Source organism: Mus caroli, unplaced genomic scaffold, assembly GCF_978045245.1.
Source record: "Mus caroli unplaced genomic scaffold, Mus_caroli_1 scaffold_6, whole genome shotgun sequence".
Taxonomy (NCBI): Eukaryota; Metazoa; Chordata; class Mammalia; order Rodentia; family Muridae; genus Mus; species Mus caroli.
This window is the reverse complement of record NW_028227261.1, coordinates 101564817-101577585: the sequence shown is the minus strand read 5'-3', so window position 1 is coordinate 101577585 and position 12769 is coordinate 101564817. Positions and strand designations below refer to the sequence as shown.

General features: G+C 44.4%; 1 protein-coding gene across 2 annotated transcripts in view; it reads right to left on the bottom strand.

The window, feature by feature from the left end:
* Abca1 (ATP binding cassette subfamily A member 1) overlaps positions 1-12769 on the bottom strand; it is a 126152-nt gene that overhangs the window by 92842 nt on the left and 20541 nt on the right. For both annotated transcript variants that reach the window (XM_021159924.3, XM_085839292.1), the window contains exons 3-5: positions 5810-5903; positions 1783-1924; positions 800-918 (exon numbers count right to left, since the gene is read on the bottom strand). In XM_021159924.3, the coding sequence (XP_021015583.1) occupies positions 800-918; positions 1783-1924; positions 5810-5903 (355 nt within the window). The remainder of the gene's footprint in view (positions 1-799; positions 919-1782; positions 1925-5809; positions 5904-12769) is intronic.

The following is a 12769-nucleotide window of genomic DNA, read 5'->3' as shown; positions in this document are numbered from 1 at the left end:
ACGAGAGGAGTACTTCCTCACTAGCGCAGTTTAGACAGCAGCACTTTCCGGAGGCTTGTGGATCACTTCTTGATCATCACTATGGATACCACTGTTTTCCGGAGGCTTGTGGATCACTTCTTGATCATCACTATGGATACCACCGTTCTCACCTGTTTCAGTGAACATCAAACACTGCCTCTTCCCCCACCCGCGCTGGCAGGCTTACTGCCCAGGGGACTGTCACAATCTCTGTAGCCAAAGTCTCGGTCAGCAAATTGTATGTTCCCCAGACACTTCCTCAGTGGCATGCCAGGAACGAACTGCCTAGCTACTTAGCAAATCTGAGGTAAAGATTTCACTGTTTCAAGATCAGAATTCAAATGCCTTGTCTGGCTTATCCAAATGGCTAGTTCTGAGGGCGAAGAATGAGTTTCCTGTTAGAAATAAGTGCCTAACTTTTATTTACCCATGATCAAATTAGAACTCTAACTGCTCTCATAGGCACAGAAATATCTATAATCTGTCTATCCATGGAAATCCTACAGGCAGCTCAAAAATGCCCTTGGCAATAATTTCTGCTCCAGCCAGCCTTAATGGCAAAGCAAGCCTGTGCCATTCCTGCTGGGGTCTGCATCCCCAGTCACTGTCTGGGGCAAGCAGCTTCTCTAGCTTGGTTTCCAATGCTTCCCACAGAGAAGACCAATCATCCAGCCACTGAAGAAAAACCACAGTCAGGGACAAGCTAGAGAGCAAGCCCTGGGACACACTGGCAGGGAAATGTTCACTGCCGGATGCATGAGTGGACAGGTTTGCTTACTTGAGTTGGGATGCTTGATCTGCCGTAACATTCTCAGGACTTTGTGCATGTCCTTAATGCTGGTATCCTTTTGGCTGTACAGAAGAAGCCTCTGAGCATCTGAGAACAGACGAGACACGCTGCAAAGGGAATAAGAAGAAGTAGAAATGGCTTGGGTTATGCGCGCGTGCACGCACACAAAGCTACTGGCCATAATAAGCCCAATGCCTTTATCCCAAAGACATGCCTAATCATTCATAATACATTTTCATTTATTAAAAACATGCCTTAGGAACACATATAACAAGAATGCATATCCATTCTTGAATGAATTTGCCCTTGATCGTATGCATTTGTATACTGACAGTCTATGACATGTTTTAACATTTTGGTTATGCAAGGTGGCCCTGCCTGTCCCAACCGCAGCACCATCTCCAGGCGGCAGCACATCCTACAGTCCCTGGTCTGCTCTAACTCTGTGACTTTGCACATCTGGGGGATCCTCAGCATCTCATCTGGAAGGCGCATTTTATATCCAGCATCCCAGCATCTGAGCCAGGAGCCAGGAACACACTAAGGAAGCACCATCATGCTCTCGGGCAGCTCCCACTCAGGGACAGAAAGACAAGTCAACAGCAGTGACACTGCAGTCATTTCAGGGGTCAGAGCAAGACAGGACACTCCTGCCCTGGGCTCTGAGCTGCTGGAGTACCCAGACCCTTCCTGCACAGTGGCTCTGGCTCCTAGAAGTATCCACTTCAAAGGGACAGCAGAGATCTGAGTAAGTAGATCAGATGGAGCTTGCTCAGTCTCCCAGAGCACTGACTCTGAGTAGACAGCTTTCGATCCCATAATCACAGTGACTCCTAAATCCCACAGTCTTAAATCCTGGTGGCAATTCCCCCTTCATTCATTCTGCAGACTTCTCATGCAAACCTCTCCAAGAAGGAAAGGATAAGTATTAACTACCAAGTTTGGGAAAGAAAACTTGATCTGGTACTTACATGGACTTGTTAAAGTTTCCAACAACACCGGGAGCCTCGCCGGGAGTTGGATAACGGAAGCAGGGGTTATTGGCATTACAGATAATCCCCTGTACCCAGGGGAGGGTTCCTGCAGACGGCATGGCTTTATTCGGAAAGTGGCCTATTGAAATCGAGAAGAAAACGCAGAGAAGACATTAGACCTGTGAAGTGACTTTAACACAAGCCTCTCACATCTGTCTGTCTCATTCACCACGTCCCAGATTTATCAATGCTATTTATGTGAGTGTTCTGCTTGATGCACATATGTGCACCATGTGCATGCCTGCCTGGTATCCATGGAGGCCAAAAGAGACCTGTAAACTCCCATGGAACTGAAGTTACAGGCGTTGCGAGCCACTCTGTGGATGCTGGGAACTGAACTCAGGTCTTCCGGAAGAGCATGCAGCCAGTGTGCCCTTAAGTGCTGAGCCATCTCTCCAGTCCCTCCCCATGTCCTAGAAGACCTGCTCCCTCTCAAACAGGTGGGAATCTGACATCAAGTAAAGGTGACCATGGTTCTATTTGGCATCATCTGTAGATTGGGATTCATGATACCAACCTCGGGAATGTAATAAATGGGGTCTATCAGACCCTGGACACCAACCACTTGGCAAGCAGCAAGTCACCATTTGCTCAATCCCTACCATGAGCCTCATCTCCAAGAGACACAGAAGGACCTGGACAGTGACCTAGTGCAGCTCCTTCATACTGCCGCTGATGAAGAACTCAGAGATGCACATGGCTGGGAGGTAGAAACTCCATCTCCAGGATCCCAGCCCATGCCTCTCCCTTCCAGTGGTAGCCTTCACCATCACCTCACTCTTCTCAAGACTCCTCTTGTACCTGCCTTCATCCAGCAAACGTTTGTCAGCTTCACTTCCTCCAACAGCCCAAGGGTCCACCAACAGCACCTCAAAAGCATGCTCACATGAGACAGAAGTCAACTGCCAAGCTATCTCGGATTTCCTGTTCCTTCCTCACTCATCGATAAAATGAGGCCACGTCCACCAGGCAACTCCTCACCCTTTTCCCTACATCTAGTCGTTTCTTACAAACAATGACCGGTATGTCTAGGTGAGGTCAGAGACTTCAAAAGCACAGGTAGGTTTATAGCAAGGATCTACAAATATTGCTTATGGGAATCAAGATAAATGTTATTCCAAGGGCCTGTTTATGTTGAGGCAAAAAGGTATTGACTCTGGCTCTCGTCATATGCTCAGTGTTATCTGAAGATTTGGCGAGCATTAAGAACCATGGCTCCAGGTAATGGCTTGCTTGTATCTTCGCAGAGTATGGAGACAAACTGATGGAGATTTACAGCTCTGTCCCTGCCATGTGCATAGCACAGCCAAGCCAACCTCCAAGCCAACCTCCAAGCCAACCTCCAAGCCAATCTCCAGCGCCCTGTTTTCTCACCTGTAAAATGCTGATTGCTGTGCAAGGGGTGTTACAGGAACTCTTATCAGTAGAGCAGCTTGTGATTCTATTTGTATTTTTATGAGACAAAGTTTCACTCTGTAGACCAGGCTGGCTTAGAAGGCTGAGCACTTTTACAGAGGGCCCAGCACAAGGTAAACGCTCATGAATCGTCCAATTAGAACTTCTAAGGCATCATGTAGTGCAGCATTGTGTAGTGTGCCATTGTGTAGTGTGCCATTGTGTAGTGTGGTATTGTGTAGTGCATTATTGTGCACTGTGGTGTAGTGTACTACTGTGTAGTGTGGCATTGTGTAGTGCACTATTGTATAGCATGTTATTGTATAGTGCACTATTGTGTAGTGTGGTATTGTATAGTACACTATTGTGTAGTGTGGTATTGTGTAGGTCACTACTGTGTAGTGTGGTATTGTGTAGGTCACTACTGTGTAATGTGCTACCCCTGTCCATAGGGAACTGAATGCTCTTTCCATCTCACAACTCCCACCTTCCTCCAAAGACAGTTTCTCTTCACCCTTTTTTTTCAAGTAAATATGCTAATAGAGACTCCCCAAAGGCTGAGATGGACCTCACATTATATATCAGTACAGGGAACCTTTCATTCTTTTAAAACTTCTAAACCTCCTCAACCAGAGGCCACATGGAAGGGTGTGACAAGACTGGTCCCCATGGGCAGTCCCAGTAGGGACTCTGGCCTGTTGAATTGTTTACTCAGCTAATCTCTTTATCTCCCTGTTAACAGTTCAAGGAAAACCAAACAAAGCCCCTTGCCTAATGAGCTGCTGCTCCTCAATCAGTGAAGAGTTATATAACCCAACCAAGTACTCCAAGGACCACAGGATTGTCCTCTTACAAACTGTAGAGATACTAGCTCTAAGAACGGGAGAGTGTAGGTCAAAGGCAAAGATGGTGAAGACACTTCAACCTTTCCTTCCACTGGGCAAACAAAGACCTGTCCTTGGACGCTGCAGCCCATCCTTTGGGCAAATAGAAACAGCATGGTGGACAGTTAGACACTGGGTGTCCAGGACGCCAATCAAATAATGCAATGGACATCAAAAAGTCAGAGGACTCATGAGGACCTTGAGGACTCTGACATGAACTACAAAGATTTACAGAGAATAATTTCACACTAGTCCTTGGTTCTCAGCGTAGAGGCATACATATATCTGCAGGCTTCACCTTAGCTTTCTGCTCTGCTGTTCTAACTGACAAAATCAGAAAGCCATGTCCAAGGGAATGTATCTGAGGCATCTGGGTGTGACCTGAATATATAAGGATGCCTATTAGCAAACTAGTATGTCAGTGCCTGCCGTTCCATGCTATGTAAGAAAGGGGAAGGTGACCAAGAAGTGCAATCAAAAGGTAACTATGGCCTCAGTGCTGTCTTGAAAGAACACAATCTTCTAAGTCAGGGGGCCTGTTGGAGCTGGTGAGTGGTAAGAAAAGTGTGTGGGACAGAAAGCTTTGGTCCCAACAAAAACTCCTACACAAATGCTAATTCTTTGGGCCTTTCTAAACGGTTGCCCCAGCCATCCACCGAGCACAGCCAGACCGTAAAATGGTCATTCTGACAGCAACAGTGCAAATTAGGTTTTGCTGCTCTCTTTTATAGAGAAGCTAAAATCACCTGCTCATGGTGACACATGGTGTGTCACCATGAGCCAAGTGGAGAAGGCGGAAGAAGCCAGGAGTTAAACCAGATAACTGTCTGTTTCTAGCCACTACTGTATCTCAGCGCTCACTGTCAAGACTGCCTTCAAATCACATGAGTGAGCGAGACAAGCGGCCTGAACTGTACTCCACCTCTACTAGAAATGTAAGTTTGGGCAAATCATTATAAGTGAGTGAACCCCAATTTAGCTACCAGGAAATCAGAGCAAAGGATAGTAAAGTCTACTATACAAGATTGTTGAGAACAAAATGAAATGTTACAGGAGTCAAACTGAGATGTTGTACACAAAGGGCTGCATATGCTCTAAGAGCTGAGAAGGTGGCTCAGTGGTTAGGCCCACAAAGTGCTCTTGCAGAGGACCTGAGGTGGGTCCCCAGAACTCATATCAGATAGCTCACAATTACCTGTAACTCCATCTCCAGGGGTTCTAACACCTCTGGTCTTCTCAGGCACCTACTCATGTGCATATACCCCCACACAGACATATATGCATACCTGATTTAGAAAGTATGGGTTCCAATACATGGTCCATGATTTTCAACCATGGGATTAAAAGACAATGTAAGCAAAAGGACAACACAAGGGACACTGGCATTTGAAACACTACCGTAGGGTGATTTGTAGCCATCACTTTCTGACTCTAAGGCTATTTTGTTATCATGATTAAAAAACGGTTAAGATTATTATCATTACTATCATCATTATTTAACTGGGACTACAAATATCTCAATTTCATGCCCTAACCAAAAAAATAGTAAAGGCCAGATTTTCTGTCCAAGCTATTTGTGGCGTTCTCCTAAAGACAGCGTCTTTGAAAAGGTTCAGTTGAGAGCATATTCACTCTGGATTTCGCTGGCCATCACTGAGTCTCAGGCGTGATCCACAGATACTCACACTCATGCTGTTCGTAGGGTGGGTAGCTCAGGCGGACAGAGATCAGGATCAGGAAGATAAAGAGAGGCCAGGCCACTTCCAGTAACAGCTGACACTGAACAGAAAATAAAACACAAGAGCGTGAATTTTAAATGATAACATGGTAGCCAGCTACTACTGGACTGAGAAACCCACAGAGCAATTCAGCAACTGACTGACTTCTGGCACTTCTGACTCCCTTCACTCTCCAGACTTGAAGTGACTTGTGTGTGGTATTCTGTAACATCCCATTCCACACCTGTGTCTTTAAGGCTCCCTTCTACCCAGGTTTCAAGACTCAACCATGCTTCTTTCTGCCTGAGCTAGGAAGTCCTTCTCCTGTGCTCACATTCCCACAAACATGAACAGTTCCTCTCTCACATCTCCCCCAAGCCCTAGAGATGATCTGCTTCAGTCACTGGCTCCCACATAGCACCCTTAATTAACATCTATCTCAATAGGGACACATTTCATTGTAGAATACAGTCTTATAAATTGTGATTTGTCATGGTCTCTTGGTATTCCCCCTTCTATGACGAGATCAGAAGTAAACCCTCCCTGAGTAACTGGTACTTTAGAGTATTAGGGGCATTTGGGCTTTTTGTTTTGTTTTGTTTTGTTTTGGTTTTGGTTTTTGTTTGTTTTTTAACCATGTTTGTTTTTCCTAGTTTAAATAAGGAACTTTGAATTTTCTAAGAACTTTGGTAGAGACTTTACAGCAAGCTCATTTTTGGATCTTCGGGGAGGAACTGAAACAAGATAGTAGCTATGCATGTTCCAGAACAAAAACATGAAGTTTTTATACTTCCTTGGGTTCGTGAACCCCTACTACCACAAACTATAAAGAGGAGTTTATACAAAGAGCACATTAAAAGAGAAAATGGCAAGGACCACGGAAGAAAAGACGAATCTTACTAAAGATGTCTGTAAATAATCCCAAAGAAGGAACAAAACCTCTCCGTTTGCAAACAACACTCAGCCTCTTCTCTTTTCCTTCATAGAAAATATATTTACTACTCCTTTGGGAGAGGGTGATGGACATGGATTGCAAACCATGACACCATACAACTTTTATTGTCCCTTACACCTCTGTAAACTGCTCAGGGGCAGGATTCGGGGATGACTTTCTACCAGAGAACACAGCCTGGATTTCCTGAACACTGAAAATAACTTCTCTACCAGTAAGGTTGGAGCCCTTCCTCTGAGATCCAGGTATGCTGTGCCTTTATCAGCCTGTGGCACAAGAGCTGTGTTTACATATGAGGCTCTCCCTTCTGTTACTGTGTTCTCAGCAAGTCCGCAACATGGTTAAGGGCTAAGCATGACACGGTAAGCTTATATTGGGTAAGAGAGTGAGCTGAAGCTTTCAAACTCAGAAAGACAGAAACAAAAATCGGCTGACCCCTCTGGGAAAGAAGTTTGGCAATATGCATTCAAAAGGCACATTTACCCCTTTGATCAACTATCATCTTCCTGAGAATTCATCCAAAGGAGCAAATTAAATAAGAAAACAACTCAATCCCAAAAAGCTGTATACATGATTTGAAGTGCTATAACTGTAAAGTGTTGTAAAAAAAAATAACTCAATCATACAACAAACCATAAGCATACATCTAATGAGCAATAATATATTACTTGGTTATTACAACAACATTTATGAAACACAGCTTTCACTACCCAAGAACACAGGACACAGAACCCAATACATTCTAAGCCTGCATCTTTATAAAACCACTCGCACACATTACTAAGCAAACATAGAAATAAAGCTTTTTTAATGGCATGGCTGTGATGAATTACAGAATAATGAAGCCTGAAAAGTATAAAACTGAACAGAGAATATACAAGAAGTCATTCATCTTGACACTCTGAAGCCACTATTTCAACTAACAGGATAAATCAGAGCTACCATTTAGGGAGAGCTCCATATGTACTGGGCTCATTTTACACAGTTGACTTCCAGAACATCATTGTGGGCATGGAACCATTATTCTTCTGAATTTTATACTGAAAAGTCTACTGCTTAAGGAACGGCCAGCCACAGCACTAGTCAGAGCAGAGCCAAGACCGGCAGCCAGCTGTACTAGATTCCAGAGGTCACATGAAATTCTATTTGACAAAGACAAGCATCTCCGGTAGGAAACAAATAAAATCTCCCTACGCAGCATGGACTAAAAATGTCTACAGGTTCCACAGACACAAGATAAACTAACACCCTGCAGACAGGTAGCAGTACAGGTTCCACAGACACAAGATAAACTAACACCCTGCAGACAGGTAGCAGTTATAGTGAATACTGAACATCTATAGACACTTAGTGATTTAGGTGCCTCTTGTTCCCAACAGTTCTTTCACAAAGGCTGCAATAATACTATTTTTATAAGTGACGATTGGAGGGCCAGAAAAATTATGAGCCATTGGAACCCCAATCTTAATGCCTAAATCTATGTAGTACCCACCTGGCTGCGTTGCACAGTGCTACGCTAGAGACACATACCTTCTACCTCATCACATATCCGACCCAGTAAAGCAAGCCTTGTGTTCAGGACACCTCTGTAGCCCCACACTTAGCACCACAAAGCAGCGTGCGGTCAGAATACGTTCATCCACTGAAAGAACAGACGGATGGTACCCACAGCTCTGGCAGCAAAGCACCAGAAGAAACCTTAGACATCATTCAGGAGGTGAAGGCAGAATTTGTAACCAGATCAGGGAAAGAGATATGAAGTAAACCGACAGTGACAGTCATGATAGCCAACTCACACCACACCACACACACATACTTCATAGATGTTTTTTATAGTCAGACATCCAAATTAGGATCATTACTGTAATACTCACTTTACATACGAGGAAACTGGGGCTGATTAATAAATTGCCCAAGGAACTGGTATGTGAAAGAGTTTAGATTCAAAGCCAATCTAGCTTAAGGGCTGCTTCTCTTAGGCATTGAGGTCACCAATTTCCTTTAGCCCCTTTCTCTCACCACGTAGACCGTGTAGACTCCTGACCTTTCAAAGCTTCTACTGAGCTGAGCACTAATATGTATGTATGTATGTATGTATGTATGTATGTATGTATGTATGAGGACTCTGTACACAACATTCACACCACCAAAATCACAGAGCTCATGGGAGATTCGATATAATTATGCTTCTTTATCCTGTGCCTCCAAAACTATTTTTGTCTCTAAACATCAAACCCACTCCCAAGCTCAGAACGTTCTAGGTATTGCCACATCCCCTCCGTCTAGAAACTTCTCCGGGAACACTATGTCAGATCCACTCATCAAAGTCAGACTTCTCCTCGTTTCTAACCTCGCCATTTTTCCTGAGCCTAAGGCATGAATACACAGCCTGGGGACAAAGCTGCTGCCTGTACTGTTAGAAGCTTCTACTGAAGACTCCTGAAAGTCCTTCATGGCTACACCAACTCTGTATCTTCTCACCATATAGTGGCAATGGTAGAAAATGTTGTTTTCAAGAAGCGATTGTCATCAAAGTCACGGCTGCTCTAGGGAACACCAGTGCACACTGTGCACCCCCTTCTCCTAACTCTTCACCTCTAACCTGAGGATCCGGAACAAGCACCCCCGCAGGAGGACTTCTCAGCTAGACAACTTTGGCTCTGGCGGACAGCTAGATGTTCGGGATTCTACTACAAACTATGTTGTGTTTAGCAGCAACACTCCTGCCCTCTACCTCTATGCCCCAGGAGCCCAGGATGCGCCCGATTAAATGTCCCAGGATGGGGGAGAGGCCCTGCCCTCAGTTGTGAGCTGCTGCTGTAAATTTCTAAGGAACAAATGCTGCTTCCTGTAAACAATGCAGCATAAAACCAAGCTCGGGAGCTCTGCCATCACCAGGGTAAGAGTCCATAAGCACCAAACCATTTTTGCGTTTTCATTCAGGGTGGTGGCAAGCCGTACACTCTCCCCATGTGCACAGTCCCCATGGATAGCCACATTTAACTTTTGTTCCTGGTTGCAGAAGCTAATACACCATATCCCAGTCATGAGTGCACTTAGCTTCCTTGCCTATAGACAGCAGTGGTGATCTTACCTTCAAGATTTATCCTTATAATTTCAAGGTTGGCGTGGTTCAAGGGCTGTGTTTAAAGAACACTGAAAGATCAATGGAATAAAATTTGGCCCCGGGAAAAGATCTTCTGAATAACAGTAGTCAAAAAAAAAAAAACAAAGCAAGCAAAAAATATTGAAGGTTTGAAAGACAAAATGATTGCTTCTTACACTGAGCTAGAGATGCTAGAGTTTGATCAAGCAGAGACAAAGAATCAGAGAGAACAGACACCAAGGAAAAAGGGAGGGAAACATGCTTTCTGTCTGCAGCATGGTCGCTAATCTAAGAAACACAGTAGAACCAGTTCCCCAGACATCAGACTGCTCTGATGAACACTGTTCACCAAAGGACGACTTGTGTGCTCCGGCAAAACCAGGTAACTAACTCTATGGTTACTACCCACTGTTAACTTGACTGAATTAAGAAAAATGGGAGGAGCTGGGTGGTAGTAGCATATACCAGCACTTGGGAGGCAGGGGCAGGTGAATCTCTACGAGTTTAAAACCTTATCTTGAAACCCCCACCAAAAAAGGGAGGAGATTAATGAGGCACACTTTTAAGTGTATCTGAGAGGATATTTCTAAAAGTTTTAACTGAGCAAGGAAGAGACCAACTCTAAACGTGGGCATCATCACCCCCAGGGACTGGGATTCCAAACTGAATAAAAAGGGGGAAAGACATTCATCCCCTGCAGCTCCCTGGTGCAGATATTATGTGACCAGCCATCTTGCGCTCCCACTCTGATACTGTCCTCACTGTGACAGGCTGTCCCTTCAAACTTCAAGTCAAAATAAGCCACTCCTTCTGTCAGCAGCTTCTTGTCAGGTGTTTGAAGAATTACTCAGCAATGAGAAAAGTTATACAGCAACCAACACTTGTCAAATCCCTAAATGAAAGACTCCAAAATATTTCCCTATATGGACAAAGTTTTATAAATGTCCCAAAAATAAGTAGGAAAGGAATTACTGTCTTACAAAGTGTGCAGGCACGGAGTGATGTGATATGAAGATACAGATTTGACTTGACCTGTCCCCAATGACACAGGCTTCATCATGTGTGCAAAACCCAAAGTGAAATCTTAAAACTAAACCAGTTCAAAGTCGGAGGGAAGGGCAATTTATAAACCAGGCCTATCTCCCAGTACTCTACAGCCTGATGCAAAACCACTCAGAACCTCAGAATGACTGTTAAAACTGGTCCTATCTTTTGAAAGGACATCTGGCCACACACTTCAAGGGCCATGTGACTTTGACCCAGTATTCCTGCTCCTGAGATCCTGGACTAAGGAGCCAACACAACAAAGTAAGAAATGGCTGTATGCATAAAACCCTCAGAAGATGTCATTCGAAACAGCAAACACTAGGTGCAAACTAAGTGTTACCAATAGGGTTTGAGCTTACAGACCTGCACTGCCAGCCTCGCATACAGCTCTCTAGGATGCTAATGACATCACTCCACAATAGACTGACAACCAGAAGACCCCACATCTCTCTTACTAACTTACCAATAATGTGTTCTTCATTGATGGAAACAGATTGCACAGAATTATTGTGAAAATGAAATGGTAGATATAAAAGTACCTTTGAAGCACTCAAGTGCAGCCTCACATCAGAATTCCTCACTAGAAAGATTATTTACAAATATGAGAACATTCAAGGCAAGCAATGCTAAGGAGCACAGTACATCATGTGGTGTGTGTGTGTACAGAATGACAAACGCTTCCTGGCATTCCCACCACTCCACTATCAAGACCCAGAGGATGAGCTGTTTTAGCCATGCTGTGCCCACCCAAAGGGCTCCTTTCAGATATAAAATTAAACTCAACTGTTTGTCCTTAACTGGATTGTCTATCCTTCCAACTCATCTTCAGCCACACTCTTCATTCAGTGAGCCAACGCCCCTGGCTTCTTTCTGTTCTCTCAGCCCAAAATACAGTGCCTCTGAGGTCGGTGCCCCTGATCTTAGCATGCTAACACCACTGCTACCATTCTGGGGTTCTGGGCTTGAATGGCAGTGAATACCTACTAGAGCCTGACTACCACAGTTCACCAGTTTACTCCTAACACTTCTGGATGCTGTAATGGTATTTTTACTTGTGTGCTGATAACATGTTACATCCTCTTCCCTCAATAAACTCTATGCTCCATTGAGGACAGAAACAGAGCCTGTCTGGTTTATCACTACATACCCAGCACAGTCTCCCACAAATAATGAATGCTCGGCAGACATTTATCTCAGTGAAACAGCAAACAGGGGCTTGTTCTAGCTTTCTTCATCTCTAGAAGTAGAAATCAAAGCTCTAGAAACACACTGAGGCTCAGGGCTGACCAGACTGGAATGAGAACCATGATGGAGGTTACTGAGCTAGGACTCAGGACAGGAAGACACATCTCTGGAATTGGGAACAGGAAAGGGAAGTGGAGTTCCCACACACTGTGACCATCTCCAACTACTTGGAAAGCAGGAGTCCTAATTGTTTTCGAGTTCATTCCAGACTGTCCTAACAGTAGTCCTTTAAGTTACTTAAGAGTTAGAATTTGCTGTTTCCTTTAAAGGCAAAGACAAAAGAGTCCATTTGGCCACCTCACGTTGTCCCTTCTGTTTCATGGAGACCTTGGCCTCTGGATCTAGGCCAAAGCCAGAGGAAGACCTGATATCCTGAAGTCCACCCCCTTTCCTGTCCCAAACGCTGTTTGCATAGAATAACTGCTGCCCACACACTAGCTGACTGGTACTTTGGACCCAAACTGAGCTTTGGACCCTTTTGCAACTCAATTCAATGTATTCTTTGCCCAAGAGAAACACTGGAAAACTTACTCTGATTGATGTACCCCATGAGTCTGCACAATGAAAGGACGGGGGG